Source organism: Trachemys scripta, chromosome 8 (assembly GCF_013100865.1).
Source record: "Trachemys scripta elegans isolate TJP31775 chromosome 8, CAS_Tse_1.0, whole genome shotgun sequence".
NCBI lineage: Eukaryota > Metazoa > Chordata > Testudines > Emydidae > Trachemys > Trachemys scripta.
This window is the reverse complement of record NC_048305.1, coordinates 46,127,532-46,155,119: the sequence shown is the minus strand read 5'-3', so window position 1 is coordinate 46,155,119 and position 27,588 is coordinate 46,127,532. Positions and strand designations below refer to the sequence as shown.

Here is a 27,588-nt window from a genome sequence, read left to right as displayed (position 1 = left end):
AACTGCACAGAGATAGAAAGACCAGGTAAGCTATTTCAATCACTGGTGTATGTTAACTTTGTCGTTTGGTTACTGATTGTACTCATGCAATGGTTTGACCAATTGCTGTTTTCCTATTATTCTCCCTTTAGTTAACCACTTGTTTGTATTATTGTTAACTCCTTAAATTGGCTAGCTTGATTTATATTAGAGAGACAAGGTGGGTGAGGTAATATCCGTTATTGGACCAACTTCTGTTGGCTGAGAGAGACAACCTTTCAAGCTACACTGAGCTCTACTTCAGGTCTGGAAAAGGTGCTCAGAGAGTCACAGCTAAATACCAGATTGAACATGGTAATTTCAATCTAATTTTCATGTTGTTTAGTACTTCAGGGAAGCATAAAAAATGTGTTAGCCTCCTAGCTGTTTTTGCTCTTGAATAAAAGTTATAAAACCAACCCAAATTGGTTTTCTCTGCTCAAATGGCGATGAGGTAAAAACAACCTTAATTAAAGGGACTTTAATTAAATATTAATTAAAATATTTGACTGAAGTCCTGAAAAGCCTATTGTTGCTACAGCCCCCCATTGGCAAACTCAGGTAAGGCAGTGGGCTTGGATGATGAGAATAGAGGTTGAACTACTCAGGGGTGGATTGACTCTGCTTTACCCTCCCCAACACAGAAGGCTATGGCAAAAAGAGTCGCAGTTATTGGAGCAGGGGCCAGTGGCCTAACAGCCCTTAAATGCTGTTTAGATGAAGGACTCCAGCCAACATGCTTTGAGAGAAGTGAAGACATTGGGGGACTGTGGCGGTTCCAGGTAAGTTGAGTCTGTCTCCAGGGTCTTGCATTATAGACAGCATAGTAAGCCAAGGGGTTCCGAATACTCCAGTTCCTCCTGCACAACCAGACATGTCCCTTCTCAAATAGAAATGAGCAGAGAGATTGCTGACTGCATTGGAAAATGCCTATTCTCCATGCGGCAATACACACAGCAGTGTTGTTCCTCAAATCAGAGTGGGCTTCCCATACAAAGGAGACTGCTTGCTGCATGATTTTTCTCTGCATATACCTTTTTAATATCATAAATGGAGGAGGGAAGAGAGGATTCTAAGGATAAGTGAGATCCACCAATGCCCAAGAATCATGCCATTATGGGAAGTGAATTGAGTAAGGTATGCCTACTAGGGCTGGTCAAACATTTTCTATTAATATGGTTTTAAATTGGGGTTTTGACTGTGGTGGTGATCAACAGCAAGGATGAAGCAGTGAGATGGAGTTCAGAGGGATTTAAAAAATATCAAGGTTGATTTTAAATTAAAAAGGGCGGGGCGGGGAGCACCAACCAGGAATACCTTCCATAACATAACTCCAGCAGGCCCAACATCCTCCAGATGATACTTCCCCCTGCAACTCTGACTCCCAGCTGGAAGACAGGGAATTTTATAGAGGGCTTCACCACCCAGAATCCTTTGCAGGCAATGGCAAGTCCCTGCCGGTCTCTCTGGGTGATTGACAGCCCATCCAGCGAATCAGCTCTTTTCCTCACTCCTTGCTCTCTAGGCGCTTCATCCTATCACATTCACTAAATGATTTGTTGTGAAAATGTCATGGGGGGGTAGGGAGGAGAAAAAGCACTTTCCAGCAAACTCTAAAGCATACCCTATTGGCATTAACCTAAGAGGGTCATGTGGCTAGAGCATAGGCATGGGAGTCAGGATGTTGGAGTTTTGATCCCTGCTGTCCCACACATTTCCTGTGTGATCATGCTTTTCCTTTGTTTTCCCACCACTTACAATCATAGAATCATAGAAATGTTGGGTTGGAAGGGACCTTAAGAGCTCGTCAAGTCCAGCCCCTTTTGCTGAGGCAGGATCAAGTAAACCTAGACCGTCCCCAACAGGTGTTTGTCCAACACTTTCTTTAAAACTTCCAATGGTGGGGATTCCACAATCTCCATTGAAAGCCTATTCCAGTGCTTAAGTACCCTTATAGTTAGAAAGCTTTTCCTACTATCTAACCTAAATTTCTCTTGCAGCAGATCTAAGTCCATTACAACTTGTCCGACCTTCAGTGGACATGGAGAACAATTGCTCCGTGTCTTCTTTATAACAGCCCTTAACATATTTGAACCTGTTATTAGGTTCCCCACTCAGTCGTCTTTTCTCAAGACTAAACATGTCCAGTTTTTTAAATCTTTCCTCATAGGTCAGGTTTTCTAAACCAGTGATCATTTTTGTTTCCTCTCCTCTGGATTCTCTTCCATTTGGGCATATTTTTCCTAACATGTGGTGCCCAGAATTGGACACACTACTCCAACTGAGGCCTCACCAATCCCAAGTACAGTAAGACAATTACCTCTCATTTCTTACTTATGGCACTCCTGTTAATACATCCCAGAATATTAAATTTTTTTTTACAGCTGCATCACATTGTTGACTAATATTCAATTTGTGAACCCTAGATCCTTTTCAGCAGTATTACCACCTAGCCAGTTATTCTCCACTTTGTAGTTGGGCATTTGGTATTTCCTTCCTAAAGAAGTACCTTGTAAATGTCTTTATTGAATTTCAGCTTGTTAATTTCAGACCAATTCTCCAATTTGTCAAGATCGTGTTGAATTCTACTCATGTCCTTCAAAGTGCTTTCACTCCTCCCAGTTTGGTGACATCTGCAAATTTTATAAGCATGCTATCCACTTTGTTATTCAAGTCATTAATGAAAATATTGAATAATACCAGAGCCAGGACTGACCCCTGAAAGATCCCACTAGATAGCCCTCCTAGTTTGACAGCACACCATTGATAACTTCTCTTTGAGTGTGGTCTTTCAACCAATTGAGAACCCACTTCATAGCAATTTAATTTTAATCACATTTCCCTAGGTTGCTTATGAGAATGTCATGTGGGACTGAGTCAAAAGCCTTACTAAAATCAAGATCTATCATGTCTATGCTTGCCCCCTATCTGCTAAGCCAGTAATCATGTTAAAGACAAAAATTAAGTTGGTTTGGTATGATTTGTTCTTGACATATCCATGCTGGCTTTTCCTTAAAACCCTATTGTCCTCTAGATGCTTACAAATTGATTGTTTAAACATTTGTTCCACTATCTTTCTTGATATCAAAGATAGGCTGACCAGTCTGTAATTCCCAAGGTCCTCTTTGTTTCCCTTTTTAAAGATAGGTATTAAGTTTGCCCTTCTCCAGCCCTCTGGGACCTGACTTGTCCTCCATGAGTTTCTCAAAGATAATTGCTAATGATTCTGAGATTGCTTCAGCTAGTTCCTTAAGTACCCTTGAATGAATTCCATTAGGCCCTGCTGACTAGACAACATGCAACTTTATTGAAATATTCTTTAACCTGTTCTTTCCCTGTTTCGACTTGCATTCCTTCCCCCTTGATGATGATAATTGTTTTGAATATCTGGTCACCATTAACCTTTTTAGCAAAGACTGAAGCAAAATAGGCATTGAACGCCTCAACCATTGTGATGTCATCAATTATTAGCAATCTTTCCCCACTAAGGCCTGGTCTACACTAACCCCCCAATTCAAACTAAGGTATGCAACTTCAGCTACGTGAATAATGTAGCTGAAGTCGACGTACCTTAGTTCGAACTTACCGTGGCAGGCTCCCCCGTCGACTCCGCGTACTCCTCTCGCCGAGCAGGATTACTGGAGTCGACGGCAAGCACTTCTGGGTTCGATTTATCACGTCCAGACAAGACGCGATAAATTGAACCCAGAAGTTCGATTGCCTGTCGCCGAACCAGCATGTAAGTATAGACAAGCCCTAAGTAGAGAATCTACATTTTCCTTCATCTTTCTCTTGCTCCTAGTGTATTTAAAGAATCTCTTCTTATTGCCTTTTATGTCACTTGCTATATGTAACTCCTTTTGTGCCTTTTTTGATTTTTGTCCCTTCATGCTTGTACTATTCTTTTGTACTCCTCTTTAACAATTAGGATAATATTTCCCTACCTTCCAGGAGTGATATGAGGTTTTATTTTGTAATGGTCATGAAACACTGAGATCCTTGAATGAAAGTGAAAATTGCCAGTATCCATGTGCTGTCAGTATGCCCCAGGGGACATTCCTTCTCAGCTCCAAACATGGAGATCAGTTCATCTCTTAAAACATGAACAATAACTAGGCATGTTGTTTATATCCAGATATATTGATTTCTACTAAGTAATGGTCCCTTTCTCTGTTTTCCTGTGCTTTGGAGAGCTGCAAATGTCTTTTACAATCTAGAAAACTCTAGCTAAAACAAAACATCTGTCTTGATTTTATTCTGAAGGTGATCATTGTAAGTATAGTTTGTGAAATATAGTAGATACCACCTGATTGAATAAGATTTCTGAGACAATAATGTAGCACAACCAAATTGTTTGGAATATTTAGTATTTATCAACTGGAACCTGTAGTGAGCAATATTGCTCTTTACTTTCAGGAAGGCATAGTTTTGATGGGGAATTTCAAATCCCACAGGATACATGTGAACTTGAAAATTCCTGACCTTCACCTGCAGTGGTTTCAGTCCTGTTGAGTACTACCTCTATAAGATTGGCTTGAGAGGAGGTTTTTTTTTTTTTGTCAAGAATGATATAAGGAGTTTTCAGAATTCATATATAAGGGGGGGACGACAAATTCCTGTTCAGCTATTGACAAATTCTGCCAATGACTCCAATTTTTCCCTCTGTTGTAAAAATATAGTGTCCACAATCTTGACTGAAATCTTCAGGTTTCACTCCATTTCCGAGGGTAGTATTCACAGCAAAAGGTGAACAGCATCCATTGAACCAAAACTCCCATTCCCTCTAAAACATTACACAAATCACATCCGAGCCAGACAGGTTTAGAAATGTTTGCTCGTTCTTTTTTGCATTGTTTCTTCCCTTCTGGGTTCCAGCTGGGTCTGGAATTGGAAGTGGTGAAATGGTGTAAGCATGTCTGTCCTCATAAAATTTCCAGCCTAGATTTTCAGACTCATGAATGAGGTTGAGTTAAGCATCCCAACTTTGGGATGTTTTTATGTCAAGCAAACTTGAACGGTGAACCTTTTTGTATTGCCTCTGGATTAATTATTTGAAAATCTTGTCCTGGTTTGGTTGTTTCCTGCAGGAGTGTGATACGGATTGGAAAGCCAGTATTTATAAATCTGTGACCATTAACACTTCCAAGGAAATGATGGGTTACAGCGATTTCCCCATCCCAGAGGACTACCCCAACTACATGCACAACAGCAAAGTCATGGACTACTTCAGAATGTACACCAAGCATTTTGATCTTCTCCAATACATACACTTTAAGGTATGAAAGAAATGACATCTCTTTGGAGGTATGGAAGTCAACTGCAGCTCTGTGGGCTAACTGCTCCCCCTAATCCAATAAATTTGATAACATTACATGGGATGCTGCGATATTATCACACATGACATTATGTGACATGGTCACCAAACAGTGTCTTGCGTGGTGATATTCCAGCAAAGCTGAATTACATCAGCTCTCCTGGAAGGCTTGATAGTAGCAATAGATAGCAAATCTAGAGCTACTCAAAAAGATTTTCCTGTCCTGCTCCTCTGTTAAGTTGTCCTGCAGTGGTTCATGAGCATGAGTACCAACCTCAGAGCAATTGTTAAGTAGCAGGGCACAAACCCCAAACTGGCTGTGAGTTCTATACTTAGATTTCATCAACCATGTATCAAGTGTAAACTCCTCAGGCATTTCAACAGTCTTAACATAGAGCCACAGACAGTCCTCTTGGGTACTCCGATCTATCTTGCCACCTCGGCAAGCTTGCCTTTTACCTTCCATCAAAAATCACAACAATATTCAGGTAACTCCCTGGATCAGTCACTTACCCCAGATCAGTTGCACCTTCGATCTCACACCAAAGCCAACATTTGTAGCCAATCCTATAATAAACTATCTAAAGATTTATTAACGAGGAAAAGGAAATAGTTATTTACAAGGTTAAAGTAGGTAAACATAGACACACAAATGAGTTCCAATCTTAAGTTTCAAAAAGTAATAGAAGCTTTTATGATAAACAAGCTTGATATGTCCATTAGGGCTAACCCAGGCCTGGGGATCTTTTGCTCATGCGTAGTAATCCTTGCCCTTCAGAGTCCAAGAAGCATAAAAGATACAATTCCTCCTTGTTAGGGCTTTTTATTCCTTCCCTCTTCTGTTTTGAGTTGCAAATTCAACTGTTGGGAAGAATTCAATTGCACATCTCTTCATTGGGGAGAGTAATTAACACAGTCTTTTGTCCTCTGATGTTGCACAATGGTTTGTCTGGTGTGGATGGGTCTTCATTTGATGGGCAGCTCATAACACCTCCTGTTGGAAACTTGTATTTCAGTCTCATTAATAGTTCTCTCCTGTCTGGTTATTTACAGTTACAGAACAAACACTAAATATTACCTTATGACAGGGAATACAGATGTTATTCCTCAAGAGCAAGTGGTTAGCTTTGATGTCCTGAATTACTCACATTGTCCTTACCCTCAGACAGATATTTACAACCACATGCAGTATCTTGGGGGACTGTGGTATTAACTTCCCGAATATTATCTGTATATGTTATCTAGATCTCTGTGAGCCAAGGATTGTCATCTGGCCAGGAACTAGAATCAAGGAGGGGGCGGGTAATTATGAAGTCCCAGGAGCTCCAGCAAAGAACTAGTCGCTTGGATGGTTTTCATACACTGGTTCGAGTCAGGCTCAAGAGAGCCAGGAGTCAGAGCTTGGGATATAGAGGGCCAGATTGACTTGATAGACAAGCCTTTATTTTAATCCAGCAAACGGATGTGACCTGATGTACAAGGGGGGGACCAAACCCATAGGAAGGACTGGAATCTGCCAGGACTGATGGAGAAACTGGCAAGCTTAAATATGCATTTAGGCTCTTTTAGTTATTTTATATGTACTCTGTAATGTTTATATCCTAAAATAAATGTACTCTGCTTTGAAAGAGCTATCCGGTTACTGGTAACTGCCTGCATATGCTGGTCATAGCCCGTGGAGAGGGAGCAAAGCGCAAGGGCTGGACTTTAGTCAGACCTGCTGAGAGAAACACAGGGAAGTGCAGACGGGCTGTAGCCTAAAGTTCATGGTCAGAAGGAAGAACACGGGTTTCTGCCCAGAGGGAGGTGACATGGGGTATTCCTGGAGCAGACTGTGAAGGAGGGTGTCAAAGGTGCAGTTACCCCAAAACTGTGATGGCTGGTTCCTGGTATATTAGTATGTATACTGGTTTCCCTGTACTTTTCTCCATGCCTCCTGCTACGCCTGCATAAGCTGTCATTCAGACAGTTCTCCTTTGCCTGACTGGCTTTGGGTGTGTGGCTTCTTGGCTTTCTCATACCGCATACTTCAGCATGAATAGAGGAACAAAATAAAGCCAAGTAAAAGTAAGGGGTTGTCTGCTTTTCTTCTAGACAAGCGTGCTCAGTATAAGAAAATGCTCCGATTTTTCCACCACTGGCCAGTGGGATGTTGTCACAGAGACAGACGGGAAGCAGAATTCGGCCATCTTCGATGCCATTTTGGTTTGCACTGGCCACCACATAGATCCTTACTTACCCCTGGAATGCTTCCCAGGTCAGTGGGATACTAAGTATCAAGTCTCTTGGTGATTGGGATGTGACCCGCTCTAACTGGGAATGAACAGACTGGAGCAGTTCAGATAAGGGGGCTATTAAGGGTGGCTATGCAGCCCTAGAGCTTGTGAATCTTTTCAAAGGAATTCATAATCTTCTAGTTTGACCTCTTGCACATTTCAGGCTACAAAACCTCACCCACCCACTCCTGTAATAGACCCCTAGCCTCTGGCTGAGTTACTGAAGCCCTCAAATCATGACGTAAAGACTTCAAGTTACAGAGAATTCACCATTTACACTAGTTTAAACCTGCAAGTGACCCATGCCCCACACTGCAGAGGAAGGTGAGTCCCCCCCCCAGGGTCTCTGTCAATCCTGACCTCAAATATGGTGATTAGTTAGACCCTGAGCATGTGGGCAAGACCCGCCAGGAAGATACCTGGGAAAGAATTCTCTGTAGTAACTCAGAGTCCTCCCCATCTAGTGTCCCATCTCCAGCAGTTGGGGATTTTTGCTACCGGCAGTCACCAATGGGCCGGATGTCATTGTAAGCTGTCTCATCATATCATCCCCTCCATATACTTATCAAGCTCAGTCTTGAAGCCAGTTAGGTTTTTTGCCTCCATTGCTCCCCTTGGGAGGCTGTTCCAGAACTTCACTCTTCAGATGGTTAGAAATCTTCACCTCATTTTGAGCCTAGTCAAACTATAGGGGGAGGCAGGGTCAGCAGAAGCACACCCTGCTCATGTATATTGTCCTTCCCTAGGTCTTGTCCCATTTTGTGCTGAGGGCAAAAATCTTTGAGTCCTTAACCCAAAAGCAACATCCAGTTAGAAGGGCTCTGCTCCTGGAAGCCGAGGGAGCTGGGGGCGGAGGGGTGGGATGGATTCCAAGCCTTTGAACCAGAAGCACAGTTTTGGGCGCCCAGATCTCTGGGCAACATCCAGATATAGTTAGGTCTGAGAGGAGTTTTGGTTATGGCCTGATGCTCTCCTCCCTCAGGGCATGTAGACCTGCTGTGTGTGAATCTAAAAATCATACACACACCTTCGTAGTGACCCTACAGACACTGTTGTCCTGCATGGAGATATTCCCTTATCCAGAGCCTCTCCATGGACTGTCTCACACCGTCTCCAGGCACTGGAGATGCATCTTGGCCAGGTGTAGAAGTGCTCCTTTTTATATAATGACTTCCTGGCTGAGTTTTCACCTTCTGGTTTCTTCTCCCCTTGCAGGTGTAGAGAAGTTTAAAGGAAAAATAATGCACAGCCGGGAATACAAGTATCCAGAAGAATTTCGGGACAAGAGAATGGTTGTGGTTGGCTTGGGAAATTCTGGAGTAGATATTAGTTTGGATCTCAGTCACACAACCAAACAGGTATTGTTGGCTATCACCTTCCAGCAATTTCAGCCTCAGAGGTTGGATGGTGCTGAGTTGTTTTATTTAGCTTCTGGGTATGAATAAGACTTGTTCTTATCCGAGTCTCTGCTGAAGATTTTTCTTCCTATTCTGCCTCTGATATGACTGCACAAGTTCCATTCACACTGAGTCTTCATCTTGCAGCATGTAAGGACAGTACTGGCAGTAATGGCCTAATAATATAATTGCAAGCTGTAGAGCTAAATTTATTCCTGATGTACACCACGTGTGCCCATCCCAGCCCCATGCTAACAGTGCATGCAACTCAGTATGGACCCACTGCCATGCAAATGGTAAGAAGGCAGAAATTGTAACTGATCTTACTTTACAAATACATCTTAGCCTTAAAGTCACTTTACAGCGTAACACAGCTTGGACCCAATCTGAGTCCCACTGAAGTCAGTGGAAAGGCTCCCACTGATTTCAATGAACTTCGGATCAGGGCCTACTGTAAGAGGCAGTGTTTTGGACCATCACTGTAGGATACCAAATGACCTCTTAAGGTCTTTGGAATGCAATTTGTGTCCAGGAAGCTGTAAATAAAAGAAAAGGGGCAGTGTCTTAAACTGAAGTGATTTCAGATATTCAGCATGGCTTATTGTCCACTAGTTTGATTCCCAGAACTACCACAGACATTCACTGGGGTTCCCCCAGACTGGGAAGGGGAAGCATAGATCCTAAGGAATTGCTAAGCATTTATCTGGGAAAACTGATTTAGTTACAGCCACTCTGCTCACCCTCATTTTGTAGGAAATCCATGTAGGAAATCCATGGTGAGAATTACTGGGTGAATCTGAGAAGAATTTTGTCCTTAGTCTTTTAAAATGGGCCCCAATCCTGCAGTTTCCTAATCTTTATTTAGCCATCTCAACGAGAGTTTTCCCTTAGCAAGTGGCAAGCAGAAATTACCGTCTGATATGCAAAACCTGTTCATCTTACTGTTACCTTATCCCACCTCCCCCCCTTTCCACATGTCTCTTTCATTCACTGGTCATGTGTTGTCCTCATTCTAAACTGCAAGCTCTCTGGAGTGAAAACTGTCTTCATCACCTTTGTTTGTACAGTACCTCGTGCAAGAGAGCCCAGATCCTTGAGTTGGGCCCCAAGGCAGCACTGGAATACAAATGATGATGATAAATTAATTCAGTGGGATTTTTGCCTGAGGAAGGATTGTAGGATTGGATCCATTTTGTCTTTTTTTATGTAAAACATATTCATTTTTATTCACCTACAAAGAGAGGCCAAGCCATCCCACCATGATATCCCCAAATGATACTACTTGCTTAGCAATTAAACTAACCCCAAGTAGCCTGCACCTCGCAAGCGGACAGGTACAGGTACAGGCACAGAACAAAGAGCAAAAGCCCTGACCTGTTGTATTTCTGCATCTCTTCTGGCAGGTATTTCTCAGCACCAGGACGGGCGCCTGGGTGGTGAATCGCGTCTCTGACAATGGCTTCCCCCTCGACGTGGTACATTTCACACGCTTTAAAAATATGCTGCGCCACATCATCCCTTTGTACCTGATGAACCGCTGGGGGGAGAACAAGCTGAATGCCAGGTTTAACCATGAAAACTATGGACTGAAACCTAAATTCAGGTAACACCTCTATTTCAGGACTCTCACAGTCATGGGCATTTTATGGGTACATTTTTCCAAAAATCCTAAGTAACTTAGTTTCTTAAGTCCTATTTTCAAAAATGATTTAGGCACTTTAGAGCCAAAGTCTCACTGAAAGTCAATGGAATTTTAGGCTTTAGGATGCAGTTGGGTCATGTTTTCCAGCTTTTCCTCACAACCATGGGGGCTAGAGACGTACTTTTTCTTAAGGAAAACTGAGGTTCCCGCCTGATCACTTAACTCCTGCAGCTGGGGCTTGTAGAAAAACCTCTAATATCATGAGACTTGCAATAAAATCATGAGAGCTGGTGACACTGTAACATGTGACTTTGCACTTCAAGCTGGGGAGGTAATTCCCAGCTCAAGTAGATGTACCCGCGCTAGCTCTGGTCAAATTACCATGCTAAAAATAGAGTGTCACCTCAGCAGTGGGAGGGACTGGACATGTGAGCATGTGCATAGTGTCTTGGACTTGTACTGGGTGTGGTTGAATGAGGCCTCACAAACCTCCTGTGAGGGAAGTGAGTGGTGATGTTCCCATTTCAGAGGCTGGTAAAATGATGCCCACAGGGTGGAGATCCACAGCCCAGGACGGTAATGCTCACAGACTCAAGATCCAGGACTGAACTCAAGTCCGTCCTCACGGACTTTTAAGTTGCTTGCCCAAGGTCACTGGTCAAGCCAGGAGCAGAAATCAGGCGTCCTCTCTCTAAATTCCCTGCACTAAGCACAGGGCCAGCTCTGGCTTTCTGGCCGCCCCAAGTAAAAAAAACAAAAAACAAAAAAAAAACACGGCAGCCAGAACAGCCAAGCAAAAAAAAAACCAAAACCCTGCAGCGTGGCCGGAGCCAGGGTGCAGGGGGACTCCCTGCCCTGCAGATGTGCCCCAGCTAGTGGGGGGAGGGGAGGGAATGGGGGGGAGAGCGAGAAGGGGGGCGGCCAGGGCTTCAGAGGGGCCCTTCCGCCGTGCCCCCTGCCGGGAGGGCTCCGCACCACTCCGGTCAGCTGGGAGGGAAGGACGCGGGCTGCCCTGCCGGGCTTGCTGCAGGGCGCTCCCGTCCTCCACGCTGCTGCCCCCTATAGGGTAGCCGGAGCGGAACAACAACAACAACAACAACAAAAGCGTCCGTGCAGCCCTAGGATTGGGCAGAATGCCGCTTCCTACAAGCTGCTGCCCCAAGCACCAGCTTGCTTGGCTGGTGCCTGGAGCCGGCCCTGACTAAGCACTAGACAACTATCATGTCTACAAGAACTTGGGCAGAGAAGCCCCCCAGGGGGGTTAGGCACTCTACCCCCTTGGCACAGGGTGTGGCACAGGGTGTCCAGCCCTTGTAAGTGAAGTGGGTCCACTCCCCTGACAACTGAGGCTGGGCCCTAATGAGGGGCAGGGTGACGCCGGAGTTAAGAGCAAGAAGAAAGCTGCAGGGAGGGGAAGAATGCGGCAAATGGGCAGCTCCAGAAAGGGGCTAGGATAGGCCCTGGGGCAAGGCCAGGCTCCTGGGAGTGGCCCATGGCTTGTGTCTCCAGAAATAAAGAACCGGAAGTAGCAGGAGGAAGCTGCTTGGAACCTGTTGGAAAGAAGGTAGCGCCAAGGAGGGGCAGATAAGGACTGGGAAAGACTGCGATTACCCTGGGATGGGAGCTATCATTTTAGTTGACTTTCACCTGCAAAGGAGCAATGCGGGTCTTTGCCCAGGAAGAGGGAGTTGAGTCCCTGAAGAACTTGGTGCAGAGAAGTGGGACATTAAGGTTTGCTTGAAGATTGTGGACAGTTATTTGGAAGACTAGTAAATAAACTTACACATGTGTGCTTTCTGTGCTAAAATGGTCAACCAGCAGACGGTGCTCAGGGACAGCTGCCCCCTGTGACAGGGTGCCTAATAAATCTAGGTATCTTTGACCATTTTAGCCTTAGCAAATGCCTACACTGAAAGCGCAGATGTGGCTATAGCCCAGGTAGGCATACCCACACTGGCTTTAATCTAGCAGGCAGGTGTAACAACGGTAGTGAAGATATGGCAGAAAAGGCTTCAGGACAGGCTGGCTAGCAACCTGAGTAAGCATCCGAGGTAAGTAAGGATGCAATCCTGTGCCACCCTGCTTTCACTGCTATTGTTACTCATGCTATGTCTACACTGCCATTGGGAGGTGTGATTGCAGCTCAGGCGGGCAGATCTGAGCTAGCTTTGCTCTAGCTAGATCATCGCAAGCAATGGAAGGGAAGAATGTGGCAAAAGGACAGGCAGCAATAGCAATGTTGCCATGGCAGTAGGGCAGTGAAGGAGTTAGTCTTCTGAGTACAATCCCCACCCCATGAACCCAGGTACATACTTGAGCAGGTTGCCCGTACCGCTACCCCGCATTGCTGAAGCTATCCCCGGTATTATTACATTAGTGAGCTTTGAGCTTGCTGCAGCAAAGCTAGCTCAGGTATCTCTACATGTGCTGCAGTAACACATCTCAACTGCAGCATAGACATACCACTAGATTAAAGCTAGGACAGGTATAGCTACTCACACTGCAATCGTACCTTCTCTTGAGTCTCCACCGTTCTAACCCAGCACAGACTATTCACGCTCAGTTCTCTCCTCCTTCCTGACCTTACAGGTTTCTCAGCAAGTACCCGATCGTGGGGGACGACCTGCCCAACGCCATCGTTTCTGGCCGGGTGCTGATGAAGCCCAACGTGAAGGAGTTCACCGACACGGCTGTGATTTTTGTGGACGGGAGCCGGGAGGAGAACATCGATGTCGTGCTCTTTGCCACAGGATACAACTTCTCCTTCCCCTTCTTGGAGGAGAACGTCCTCAGAGTCAACAACAATCGTGTCCCTCTGTATAAGTTCGTCTTCCCTCCACACCTGGAGAAGCCCACGCTGGCTATCATCGGCCTCCTCCAGCCACTGGGGGCCATCATGCCCATTGCGGAGCTTCAAGCTCGCTGGGCCACCAGGGTCTTTAAGGGTAAGAAAAATGAGCACTAGAGGTACTCCACTTGCCACTCTGCTAACACTTCCCAGCAGCATTCCATACATTTCTCAGCATCTCCCATACTTACGGTGACGAGCCCAGTCTGAGAACTATATAGACTGGCATAGACCTAATACAAGAGCTAAGCAGGGGTGCGAGGCTGATTTGAAGGAGAAGGCTGAAATCCATGCTTGATAGTTCCCCATGGGCCAGGGTATCAAATCAAGAGAGGCAGTGTGGCCTAGTGGCTAGAGTGGAGGCCGGGGACTCAGGAATGCTGGGTTCTATCCCATCCCTGTCAGTGACCTGGGGCACATCATTTCAACTCTCTGGGGTGAAGTTTCCCCCTTTGCAAAATGTAATGATGAAAAGTGCTGCGTAAGAGTGACTGTTGTTGTTACAGATACCAGTGAGGGGTAAATATAGCCTTTACTTACGACTTAATGTTCAGTTATATGCTCAGTGCCTTATTGCCATGTTCATCCGTCAATCTACTTCCTGGTAGGCCACAGCTACTCCTGCTCCTTGTTTCTCTTCCTGCCTCATCCTCCATTAGCTATTTCTCTCCCTTTCATGTCTCTCTTCTGTTCTTCCCTCTGCATGTCCTTTCCTGGAGCGAATCTCAATTCCCACCCTGCTTGGCTTCTCACTGCCTTTTGCCCCTTCCATTTTCTCAAATGAGTGGCCATGCAATAGTTAATGTTGACTTTGAAGGGTCATCGTTGGGTTTTACAGCTGGCATGACAAGGTGATTAACAGGGGAGTTTACCCCTCTGAGTCATTGTTTCAGGCTGGCTGCAGATATCGCTGCACTGGTTATATTCGGATTATGACAGTCACAAGGGTTAGAAACTTATTTTATTTAAAGTTGAGATTCAAGCAATCTGGATATATCACGTCAGCTTAATAAATACCAGCTACAAGCCATATACTTAGCAGGCCACTCTCTAGCCTAGGAGAACCATCTGAACTGGATAGGAAGATGGGGCGGTAGCTAAGCTACTATCCTGGCAGGCTCTGAGCACAACAGGGGCAAGAGGAGGCACAGCCAGGCTGTTTTTATACCCTGGGGATTTGTGCACTCTGCTAAAGCAACTGACGCAGGATCGCTAGGGTCTCAGCAGCTCCCAAACAGGGCAAAGATAAGCCACTTGCCATCTGCCCCTTCATTGGCTGTTTCAAAACTTAACAAAGGAACCGCATTATAAAGCAGATGATGCACCTGAGCTGAACTATGTGGCAAAAAGAAGGGAACAAACAAAAAGTTTCCCAGTTTTGTGAAGTGAGGGAAGGTTTCTTGTTCAGTGGTGCCCTATTAGAAGGGAAGTGTGGTCTTGTGAGCAGAGCAGTACAGTGGAAGTCAGGATCCCTGGCTTTTTTCCCCAGCTCCACCTGTCTGTCTTGCTTATATTTTTGTGCTTCCACCCATCACCCTAGTAGCTGAGCATATAAAATAGATGAGCAATAGCATGGTTCCTAGTCAACACCATGGAATCTCTGGTTCATCTCCCTGTTCAGGTTATAGGAAGCTCAGTTTAAGGACAACTGTGCCACTGCTTCAATGTGTGACCTTGAGAAAGTCACTTAACTGTTCTCCACTTCATCTTACCCATCTGTAAAGGGCAAGTAAAAATAGACACAATGGTGTTGTGAAGTGTCCCTTATCAGAGGTTGTAAAATGCTTGGAGATCCAGAAAGAATCACCCTGTCTAAACGCAAAATATTCTGCTTTCTCAGGTCTGCTTAAGTTACCTTCACTAGATGACATGATGGCCGACATTGCCAAGAAGATAAAGGAGAATGAGAAACGGTAGGAGACTATTATATAGAATGATAAAATGTTGATCATGGTGAGCAGTGGGGACCAAGGCAACCGTTGCTTCTTTGTGTAATGCATCCGTGTATCTCTGCCTCCCCCTAGTGGCTGGACTGTCTAAAGAGGTTTTGAGTTTCTTCCTACCTACAAGCTAAGGCATGCGGTCCTTTGATTCAAGTAGTAGAGCCTTTTGGTTTAGGTTCCCTGGTTCAGTCCCTACAGATGGACCTGCCCAGGCGTATTGTGTGTCTCTCACTAGTGCTGCTCTTTTCCAGCACCCGTGCAGAATCCCTACAACTTCCGCACAGTGTCAGAATTTGGGTTTTGTATTGCCCATGACTGACTGGTGCTATTATTAGCTATCAAGTGCCAAACAAATAAAAATTTGCTTCAGCTTGGTCATACACTAGGAAAAAAAGGAGGAGGAAGAAGATACCCAGATCTCTACTTCTGTGTGCCCCCAGGAAGGAAATTTGGATATGCTGTGGTGGCGTATGTTAATCTTCTGAGGACTCAGGGCCCAGAGACTGGTTGATAGAGGTTTAGAGCCTGATTCTCATCTTGCTTATGCTGCTTTTACTCCAGTGTCAGTCCATTGACCTCAATGGCGTTACTCCTGATTCACACCAAAGAAAATGAGAAGAAAATCAGGCCCAATCTGTTAAGCGTTAAGTGCTGATATACAGAGATGTACGGAGGAAGCCATTTCCAGTGCTCAGTATGTTTTATTGAGCCTACAAAACAAAAGAGCTATGCTACATATTCTTGAGCGCCACCTAGTGGCACCTCACCTATTAACTGACTATTTACTAGAGTTGACCAGAAATATTTCGACAAAACAGATTTTCATTGGAAAATTCAGATTAATCAAAACTGAAACTTCACCAAAATGTAGCAGTTTCAATGAAAAGTTCATCAGGAAGTTTTCTCAGCTCCAGGATGGCACTTACAGTGAAGAGAGCCCAGGATAGCCAATAGCCCTGTGATCTCCTAACCTGAGATGCAGGAGACTCAGATTCAAACACCTGCCCTGTCTGATTTGGAACAGGGAGTTGAACATGGCTTACCATAATCTCTTTATTCCATGCAGAACATAGGGCCTTCACCACTGCCTTCCATCTTTGGCAATCTCCTTCTGCAGTCTTAGTGTCTTCCTCTGTCATTTTAATGACTTTCAGTTCTGCTCCTGTTGTGTGTTTCCAAGTTGCAATTGGATATCTCTTTGCTTCTTGTCTGGAGATCTCAGTCCAGTGCCTATCTTGTTATTTTATTCAGTCCTTTCCCCATATGTGTCCTAACTAGCTCCATTGTGTAACATAATTTTCTGTCCTATCAGTCTCTGTTTCACCTCCTCCAAAGCTCTTCATTTGTTAATTTTTTTCTGGCCATCTGATATTAAGGATTTGTTTAAGGCAGCTGTTTATAAATATTTGGAATTTAGCTAGTAGGGTCGTGATAAGTCTCCAAGTTTCAGCACAATGCACTAAGACAGGCTTTACAGTGGTGTTAAATATTCAGAGTTTAGTTCAGAGGGCAAGGTTTCTATTTCTTCAGATCGGCTTTAGAGTTGCGAAGGCATGACTGGCTTTTGCTGTTTTAGGTTAATGGTTTAATGTCCTTATCTGTTCCACCTGTTTTGCGTACAATGCTGCCAAGATACATGAAGTGTCAGACATCCCCTCTCAATCCCAGAAAGTGCCATTTCTGTTGTGTGTTGATTCTTGTGATTTTCATTTTCTCTGTGTTGATTTTCAGTCCTACTAACTACACATAGGCCGAAGAGCATGTGTTTAAGCTTACATATCTCTGTGGACATGGGATCACAGGTTGATATTGCCTGCAAAAATTGAGGTCTTGTAGGTTCTAGGAGAAAGTCCATAGTGTATCCATTGGTGGTTCTGTTTTCTTTCTTACTACCCAATCTGTTATCAGTAGCAAGATCATGGGTGACATAAGACATCCTTGTCTAATGCTGGCAGTTACTTTGAATGGCTTGGCCAATTTGCTGTTGTATATTACCTGACATGTCGTATTTTCATAGAAGCACTGATATTCACAATTTGCTGGGGGACTCCATAGTGGCATAGCAACTTCTCAAAGATGTTCTGTCCACTGTGTCAAAGACTTTTTGGAAATCTATTAAACTCACATAGAGTGGTGACTACCATTCAATCAACAGTTGTATGATGAGCCATAGGATTACTATTCGATCTATGCGTGATTTCTCCTGTCCGAACCCTGCCTGTTGTCATAGCCCTGATTCTATTGCTTTCTTTAGTCTGTCTTGGATAATGTATGTAAGTATTTATTTGGGTTGGACAGCAGCTGAATGTCTCTCCAGTTTTTTGACTGACTGAGGTCGCCTTTCTTTGGCAACTTGACTATATGATCACTTTCCCACTCATTTGGTAATTTTTCTTCTTCCCATATCTTTTATAAGAGCCTATCAAAATGTCTAGAGTATTTTTTAAATCTGCCTTAAAGACCCCTGCTGGGATTTTGTCTGGACCTCTAGTGCCTTTCCACTTTTTAACCAATTGTCTGCTGTCTGTACTTCTAACCTAATTGTCAGGGTAGTTAAGCACTGGAATAAATTGCCCAGGGAGGTTGTGGAATCTCCATCATGGGAGATTTTTAAGAGGAGGTTAGATAAACATCTGTCAGGGATGGTCTAGATAATACTTAGTCCTGCCATGAGTGCAAGGGAGTGGACTATATGACCGCTCAAGGTCCCTTCCAGTCCTATGATTCTATGATTCTATTCTAGTGATAAGTCCTAATTCAGATGTTCCTCTACATCTGTGGGGTTAACCACTGGCTCGCCATTCAGTAATTCACCTAAGTACCACCTCCATATATTGAATTGTTCTGCTGTTTGTGGTTAAGTTACCCTCACTGTATTGGACTAGTTAGTTGGTATCTGTTTTTCTGACTGACAATGTCTAGTGCAGAGATTCTCAAACTGTGGTCCGTGGACCACCAGTGGTCCTCAAGCTCCATTCAGGTGGTCCACGAATAGTTCCGTCTAAGGTGTGTGCCTGGGAGGCTGCACGCGAGACTATGAAGGGCCACCCACCTAATTAGTGGAGCTGCGCAGACGTGGCTCCACTAATTAGATGCCTGGATCCTGGAGAAGACGCACATGTAAGGTAAGATGGTGGCCTTAGGGGGAATACGGGGTAGGTGGGATGGGGCAGTGGTGTGAGAAGAGGAGGTGGGGGGAATTTGAGATGTGCAGGGCTGCGGCGGCTAGAGAAAGAGGCAGCTCCAGGGTTGTAGCTCCCCAGCTCCAGGGCTGTAGCTGCCTGGGAGAGACGGCCCTCCTTCCCAGCCTCAGCTCTGTGGCTGCTGTGGTGGGGGAGAAACCCCCCTCCTTCCCAGCCCCAGCTCGGGGGCTGCTGTGGCAGGGGAGAGAGGGCACATCCATCACATTAGAAAGGTAAGACTACTGATATTAAAATATGAGTTTTGTGCTTTTATTTGTAGAACAAATTATTTTTTATTAAATTTTTATTAATTATTATTAAGGTTTTTTTATATAGCACTTTTATCCAAAGCGTTTTACAATAGTTAGCTAACAGTGCAAACATTTGGAAAGATCATTAAGTGGTCTGCCGAGACCCTCAACAATTTTCAAGTGGTCAGTGGAAAAAAAAGTTTGAGAACCAATGGTCTAGTGATATCGTACAGTGTCTGCATGTTATTTTGTGCCACTGTTGCCATTTTGTCTCTAAAATCTTGTTTGTCTTTCTTGGCACTCTTTTTGATTTCTTTGTTCTTCATGGCATATTCCTCCCAAAGTTGCTGTTTCTGTATTCTTGTTCTTGCTTGATTTAGTTTGTTTAATTTGACATCTTTCTTTTATTTTCTGCCATATCTCCTCAGACAGCGATTCATTGTAGAGTTTCTTCCTGAATCCTGGGTTTTGGCGAAGGTTTCCTTTATATGTTCCCATTTGCCTTCTACTGTTCCGTCATCTTCATTTTCAAGTGCCTAGTATCTGTTTGCTAGCACAAATCTAAACTTTGTACTGCCGTCGGTTTCAAATGAGTGATGTTACAAGTGGGCATCTCTGTTTGGTTCTCTTTTTTTGTCACTTTTATTCTCCAGTTATCTATCAATGATGCACGGTCCATTCCCATTGCTGCCTCATGCCTGCTATAACATCCTCTAAAGCTCTTCCCCATTTGTACGGAACTATAATGAGATCTGTTTAACAAGTTATCCTATGACTAGTAAGGAGAGGGAAAATAGTTCCTCCAACAAGCAGGTCATTCATTCCACAAAATCAGCAAATACCTCACCATTTTCATTCATTTCACTGAGGTATTGTTTCCCCATCAGTATTATTCTCCATCCAGAGATCTGAACCAAATCTCCCACATTCCAAGCAAGTGTTCTCACCACTGAGCTACTGGTTATTCTGGGTGGGGAATGAGAGTTCTCATTTTTTTTGTAAAACCTGTAGAAAGGACTAGTTTTTCATTCTATTGCAGAACACAAACAAATGTTGAAAGCTCTGCTTTCTTTTTCGTAAGAAGGAAATTTTGTTTTCCGGCCAGCCCTACTATTCACTTGTATACGGCTATTGCACAACTCTCAAACAAGCAACACTTTCTCCTATCCATTCAGTGGGCTGGAAAAGCAAGCGTCCCGAGGTTTAACAAAGTAGCTTTTCCCTCCTCCTCATAACTACATTAGATAACCAAGCTCATTAAAAAGAAAATGCTCAGCAGTAGGAGTAGGCAGTTTAGTCTTTCTTGCTAGTTACTTAGTTAACGGCTTACTAGTTATTATGGCTTTGTGACATCCACATTTGGGCTGAGATGTAAAGCTGAGGTCCTGCCCATCTGTAGTTGTTAAAATCACATGGCACTTTTCACAACAATAGGGGTATCAACTTAGGCGTCCTGCCCAGACGTGAACTGGGGCAGTCCTATTTTGCCTCCTTAACTGTAAATTGAGAAGCAATTAAAGGTCAATGGAGTCTCACCCTTTCCAGGAGGTGTAAGTATGGACCAATGTGTTTATTTTAGAAAGGATAACAGATTAGGCCTTGCTTATGGGAAGTATGCTGGAAGATGCCTGCTCTATCGGTGACTACTTGTTTAGAAGTTGGTTGTTCTAAGTAATTCAACTGTTTAGTACTGTTTTTGCTAAGGATTTGATTGTCTTCAATTAAAGGAACCCAATTAACTCGAAAATGACATATCTAGCCATGTATTTATAACCACTCTTACATGTAACACCTCAGAGCAGTGGCTGAAAGAAAGGAGAGAAAACTAGTTTGTTCTTCGGTTTTTGCATTTCACATCATGATATGTCTGTCAGTTTCACTGCTTCCATTGCATGGTCAGTTAGGACCTGATCCTGCAAAGGATTCATGTTTAATACCGTGCCTGCTCAGAGAAGCTACACAGAGTGACTAACAGCATGGCAAGTGTACATGAGCTCACCAACTGAAACAAGTGGCTGGTTGGTGTCTTTTAGGATTGATGAGCTACATGTCTCTGTAAAGGCTCATTGACTGAGATTTCTTGTAGTATAGGTTTTGATCCAAAGCTCATTGAAGTCAGTGTGTGTGTATAGTTCCATTAATTTCAGTGGGCTTTGGATCAAGCCCATAATGCATCCAGTCAGGTGCAAGATGATGCTTGCAGAATGTTTGTTTGATTATTTTGATTGGAACTAGAGAAGAGCCAAATCAATTCTGGATCTTGTTAAGTTTCACAGCACACAGAGAAGTTAGATAAGAACATCAAATATTCTTGCTGGAAGGTAGCAATGTAACAAAGCTTTATTTTAAAAAATCTAGGACCATAACACATGAACCCAAAAGCAGAGCGAGACAAAGCAGGCTGCTCCCAAAGGCAGAGAGGCTCAACTCACCCACCTTGTTCTAGTCTGGCTCTTTGCAGACTAATTCTGATCACTTACTTCCCTCAGAACTCCCTACTTGCAAGCAGGACCAGGAAATGCCCCAATGACTCCTGAAATTTAAAGTAGTAGATCATAGTTTTCCATAACCCACAGATCTCAACATCTTTATCTCTGGGGAAGGTCAGAACTGGATCTCATCCTAGTAGTCTCAGACATGTCTGAGTAAACATTCAGCCTCAAACCGATTCCGGTCCATATGGCTTTTCTCCTTTGTCCCAAGGTACATTCCGAGCCAGCACATTACCCTGCAGGTGCAGTACATCGATCATGTGGATGAACTCGCCTCCCTATTGAGTGTGAAACCCAACCTGCTGTTTCTCTTCCTGACGGATCCGAAGCTGGCCCTGGAAGTGCTCTTCGGCCCGTGCACACCAGCCCAGTTCCGTCTGACTGGACCGGGGAAGTGGGATGGTGCTAGGAAGAGCATCCTGACCCAGAGACAACGCATCTTAAAGGCCACAAAAACTCGGGCTCTGAAAACCCACTCTGAGAATGACACCTGCCTGGTCTCCTCTCTGTGCATTAAAATAATGGGCCTGTTCGTTCTTATTGCTGCCATTTGTGCTTATTTTTAAGTATCCATGTGTCGGGCTCCAAGGCTACTGTGCAACTGCAGAGTGAGAAGAGCCGTAATGTTAAACTGGCCTTTGCTTTGCATCACGCTTGCTCTCCATGGCTTATTGTTTGCTTCCTGCTTAAAGCCGCGCGGTCTGGAGGTGTCACGGTAATGTTAGAGGTGAGAATGCTACAAATAGGAGCTTTGCAAGAGTCACTGAATCCATCTTTGGGAACCAGAGAGTGCTGGACTAACCTCCTCACCACCGTATGCCATACTAACCTGCACTTGTTCTCTGTACACTTGGACTTTGGAAATGGTCATCTCCATCTTCTCTCCTCTACACTGTAGCTGCTGAAGAGGAGGCAAAGACCCAAATCCTGATCTCTGTGCAATGGGCTGTGCTCAGGGGAGTCCTTGGGGGTCACAGTAGCCCAGAGGCTACTGTGTCCTCCCCTCCTCCACAGGTGGACTTAGCAACTGGATCCACACTGATCCACCAGCCGTGCCCATTGCAAGTCAGGTCTGATAGGATCCTCTCAGAGCATGCAGCTAGCTTTAACATCATGCTTTCCATCCATCCCTAACATGCCCACTGGGGAGAAGAAGATATAGGGGCTGGCTATGCAGGTTCTTCATGCACTCTAGACTTCCCAATGCCAGGAGAACCGCTCAACAAGAGACCTGTGGGTGGTTTCCACTCACTTTCCATGCTGGGGTGGTTCAAAGGGAGCAGAGCAGTGCAAAGAATCTGCCCCAAAGTATTGATTGTGGCTCCTTCACCTTCTTGAAATAAAATGTTCAGCCCTCTGGCTAGATACCACTGCTCTACGCGCTATGCCAGTATGAGCAACAAGAATGACTGATTGCAGTGTAGTAGCCATGTTGGTCCCAGGGTCTCGCTGAAACAAAGATAGGTGAGGCAATCCAATAAACACCGTGCCGACCTTGCCTCTCTAATAATGATGGTCTCATTGCAAAATCAAGGGAGATCATGCACTCCACTAGAAGCAACTAGCTTTTCCCCTTAAGCCAAGGGGCTCTGCTACCTTTCATAAAATAGTGGCAGGATCTGCCCTCAGGTTAACAAAAAGTCCCTTGAAAAATAAAAGTTCCTTAGAGAATACATCAGACAAATCACTGTGACAGGACCCTGGGCTTTAAATTCTACTCCCTTGTTCCCTTAGTTTGGAGGGCTGTGGAATTCTCTAAATCCCCCACCCATCCAATATTCTGGAATTGCTTGCTCTCAGTCAATTAACTAAATCTGTCTGCAAATGGAGAATTAAGTCCCTTCTGCTTTGGGTTTTTATGAGCTAAAGGGAGCCGATGCAAGGAGCCCATTTTTCTGCCTTGTGGCCTAATTTGATCTCAACACTGCAAAATATTTGTTTGAAATGTTTTCTCTTCGGCCTATTGGTGAGGATGTTAGGGTGAGACTATCGCCTTGGTTTCAAAGACAGTTAATCTGCTGCACCCAGGGGTCCTGGAACAATTTGTATAGTGTGGGTGCTGAGAGACATTGAACCAAACTGTAAACCCTGTATATGATGGAAACCACTTCAAGCCAGGGGGTGGAGCAGCACCCCTAGTTCCAGCACCTATGGCTCCACCTGGCAGCACCCAGACTGGCACTCTTTACTTGGACACCACTTCCATTGGCTTCGGTGGCAGTTTGGTGTGGGTAAGAAGTGCCGGATGTGGGCTATAATACTGGGGTCTAATTTTAGTTGTCGGGCTTAGAGTGAGGGTATTGGGTGGTATTGATGGCCTGTGAGACACAGGAGGTCAGACTGGATGATCTGGTGGTCCCTTCTGGCCTACAACTCTATAACTCTGATTGGGTCCTTGCCGTTGCTTAGGAAACTATTGTGATGTCACAAAAGATCATGATGTCAGATGGAGAATAAGCAGCAGTACCGGCTGGATTCTTTCAAAAATTCTGCTTCCATTTACCAACATGTAACCCTATTGATGTCAATGTAGTGATCATCTGGGGGCAGGACTTTGCCACCTGTTTTTATGCAAGTATCTGTTGCCTTGTAGATTCAGATTGAAAAGCCAGAATGAACCACCGTGATCATCTAGTATGACCTCCTATGTAACACAGACCAGAGAACTTCCCTGATACAATTCCCAGAGCATAACTTGAATTAGAGCATAATTTACACATTCAGTTTTGATTTAACTCTTGTAAAATAGGACGCCATAGCTTACAAGCGCAGAATTGGTTCCAAACTGATTATTTTTTTCCAAGTTTTCCATATGGCCTCAGTAGCTGTTTAATTGTCTCTATGCACTTTTGTTATCATAAGTAAAAAGCTCAGTTCTTTATAACTCAGCTGTATGTATTCCTGGCTGAAATCTGATGTACAATGTCCTGATAACGAAAGCAATAACTGAGTAGTTTCATCTTGAGCTGGCTATAGTGAACAGCATACAAAACCATGTGTGACCAACCATTATCGACTTCCTGTGCCATCTGTACCAACCTACAAAGAATATCTGTATTAAGCCAGCAGCATGCCAGGAGGCTTACATTGTATTTCTGAAAATAAATATTTCCCAAAACACTTACTTACTTTTTAGCAATTATTTTAAAACCCTACGTAAGTGCAACATGAATAATAAGCAGAGAGGTCACTAAATCGGGTGCCTTTAAGTCCTCAAAACGACAAACAAGTCTTTGCTGAAAATGATTTATGAATATAATTCTATTTTGCTTGGCGGGCCCCCCTCTTCTGTATGTCACCAAGCCCCAACTAAGGGAAAAGGAAGCTCTATGAATTTCAGCTTCTTTTTGTATATCACAGCAGTACCTAGGGGCCCCAAGATTGGGTCCCCTGCTGTGCGAAGCAACAACAGCCAGGTCCCCCTGTATCAGTTCATCTTTCCTCCACATCTAGCTAGCCCACGCTGGCTATGACTGGCCTCCTCCAGCCACTGGGAGCCATCATGCCCATCTCAGAGCTTGAAGCTTGCTGGGCCAACCGGGATCTTTAAGGGTCTGTCTACAGTGCAGCAGGGAATGAGTCTCCCAGCCCAGGTAGAGCGACTTGCGCTAGCAGCGCTGACGCAGTGCATTAAAAATATCACTATGGCCACTCTGGATCTCGAGCCCACCTGAGCTCCTACTGCTCAGGTCAGGAGCATCCTTACTAACATTTTTAGCCTCATAGGTCAGGCCCCCCTAGCACGAGTCTGTCTGCCCAGGTTGGGAGGCTTGCTCTCAGCCACAGTGTAGACACACACTAAGAGGAAGGGAAATGGGCACCAGAAACTTCTGTTCTGCTAACATTTCCCAGCAGCAATCCGGACATTTCTGAGCACCTCGGATACAACAATGACCAGCACAGCCTGAGAACCTGCATAGAACAGACCAAATGCAGGTGCTAGAGAAGGGGTGTCTGGCTGATTGAGAGAAGAGGGCCAGGTTCCATGCGTGATAGTGACCTACAGGCCATGGTTTCAGTTGGTGGGAAGGGGCTACAAGAAAGGCGGTATGACCTAGGGGCTAGGGCACTGGTCTGACACTGAAGTGAACTGTGTTTTGTTCCTACTCCACCACTGGCTGACCATGGGCAAGTCACTTCACCACCCTCTGCCGCACTTGCCCCATCTGTCAAAGGGGATAATGAGTGACCAATATAAAGTGCTTTGAGATTGACGGATATGCGCTATATTCAAACTATCATTAATGCTCACTGCCCACCATCTGCAGCAGAATGTCCCAGCATGTCACTGAGGGGCTAGCTGATCTAGGGCTGAATATGACTGCTACAAAGTAATGAACGTTCAGTTAACTTCCAGCCTCTTATTGGCACGTTCATCTCTCAGTGAACAATCTGAGTCCTGCTAGGCCACTGCTACTCCTGCCTGTTGTTCCTCTTCCTTCCTCACCCTCCTTTAGCTGGTTCTTTCCTTTCCCCATTTCTCCTCTGTTCTTCCCTCTGCACAGCCTTCCCTGAAGCAAATCCCAAGCCCCACCCTGCTTGGCTTCTCACCCAGCCCCTTTTGCCCAGGCTAGTTCCTAAAATGAGCAGGAGTGCAGGGTCGCCATTGGGTTTTAGAGCTGTCATGACAATGAGATAATTAGGGGAGGGGGCGTTCACTCCTCTAAGCAATTGGTCCACCTGCCTGCAGACTCAGGCAGCTATTCAGGTTATGGTTGGAAAGTATCTCTGCAGCCAAAAGGGTTAGAAACTTCCTTTTTATTTTGTTGTTAAAGTTGAGATTCAAGCAACCTGGATACATCATTGTCAGCCTCAAAAATACCCCCTGCAGGCCAGATATAGAACACCTCTCTGCTATATGAATTGGGTAGGAAGATAGGGCTGGAGCTGAGCTACTATCTTGGCAGGCTCTGAGCCCATCAGGGGCAGGAGGAGGCACGGCCAGGTCATTTTTATACCCTGGGAATTTCTCCACCCCTGCTAAAGTCATTGACGCAGGGGACGCTAGGGTCTCAGCAGCTCCCAAACGAGGCAGATATAGCCACTTACCATATACCCCTGCATTGGCCCGGAGCAGTTTCAAAATGTAAAGAAGGAACCGCATTATAAAGCAGATGATGCACCTGAGCTGAGCTATGTGGTGAAAAGAAGAGAACAAACAAAAAGCTTCCCAGTCTTGTGACACAGGGGAAGATTTCTTGTTCAACAGTGCCCTATATGGTCTTGTGAGCAGAGCAGCAAAATGGAAGTCAGGATCCCTGGCTTTTTTTCCCCAACTTTGCCTGTCTAGCTTATATTTTTGTGCAGCCACCCATCACCCTGAGGCTGAGCACCTCCTATATAAAATAGATAGGTGGTTGCATGGTTCCTAGTCGACTCCATGGAATCTGTGGTTCGTCTTCTTTTTCAGGTTATAGAAAGCTCAGTCTAGGGACAGCTGTGCCACTGCTTTGCTGTGTGACCGTGAGAAGGTCACTTAACTGCGCTCTGCTTGTTTTTCCCAGCTGTAAAGCACATGTAAAAATTTCCACAAGAGCATTCTAAAGTGTCACTCATTACCAGCTGCAAAATGCTTTGAGAGCTCCAAAGAATCATTCCATGTAACTACAAAATATTCTCATCGCTTGGGTCTGGTTAAGTTACCTCCAGCAGATGTCATGATTGCTGACATTGCAAGAAGATGGAGACTATTATACAGACTTATAAAATGTTGACCAGTGTGGACAATGGTCGTAGACCAAACCTTTGCTGCTTTGTGTAATACACTGGCCAAATATCTGTCTCCCCTTAGGGGCTGGACTACCTAAAGAGGTTTGAGTTTGCTGCCGCCTCTAAGCTAAGGCAGGTAGTCCTTTAGCTCAAGGAGTAGAGGCTTTTGTTTTCAGATCCACATGTTCTCAGGTTCAGTCCCTGCAGCTGGACCTGCCCAGCCATATCGGGTGTGTCTCAATATTACTATTCTTTGTCATCACCCAGGTAGAACCCTATAACTTTGCAGTGTCAGAGTTAGGCCTTTATTATCCATAACTGACATTAGATTTCAAAGTGCTAACAGGATAAGGATTTCCCTCAGCCCATCGATATGCTAGGAAAGGAGGAGGCTCTGCAAACACCTATTTCTATGATCACCTAGGAAGAAATCTGAATATGCTGTGGTCTATGGTAACTTTCCAAGGCCCTGGGGCCTGGCTATTGATTGATAGACGTACACAGCCTGTTTCTGAT

General features: G+C 44.7%; 1 protein-coding gene across 1 annotated transcript; it reads left to right on the top strand.

Moving 5' to 3' along the window:
* The first annotated feature begins 668 nt into the window (after positions 1-668).
* Positions 669-21,929, top strand: LOC117881663 (dimethylaniline monooxygenase [N-oxide-forming] 5-like). Its single transcript, XM_034779203.1, has 8 exons — positions 669-800; positions 5,106-5,294; positions 7,427-7,589; positions 8,824-8,966; positions 10,409-10,608; positions 13,237-13,592; positions 15,336-15,408; positions 21,575-21,929. Exons 1-8 carry the CDS (start codon positions 669-671, stop codon positions 21,927-21,929), a joined length of 1,611 nt encoding a protein of 536 aa, XP_034635094.1.
* Positions 21,930-27,588: the final 5,659 nt, after the last annotated feature.

Excerpts from the sequence above, each read along its gene's own strand:
- LOC117881663 (XM_034779203.1), top strand. The coding sequence starts at position 669 with ATGGCAAAAAGAGTCGCAGTTATTGGAGCAGGGGCCAGTGGCCTAACA. Across the intron at positions 5,295-7,426 it reads TCCAATACATACACTTTAAG|ACAAGCGTGCTCAGTATAAG; the intron begins GTATGAAAGAAA and ends CTTTTCTTCTAG. Across the intron at positions 13,593-15,335 it reads GGCCACCAGGGTCTTTAAGG|GTCTGCTTAAGTTACCTTCA; the intron begins GTAAGAAAAATG and ends CTGCTTTCTCAG.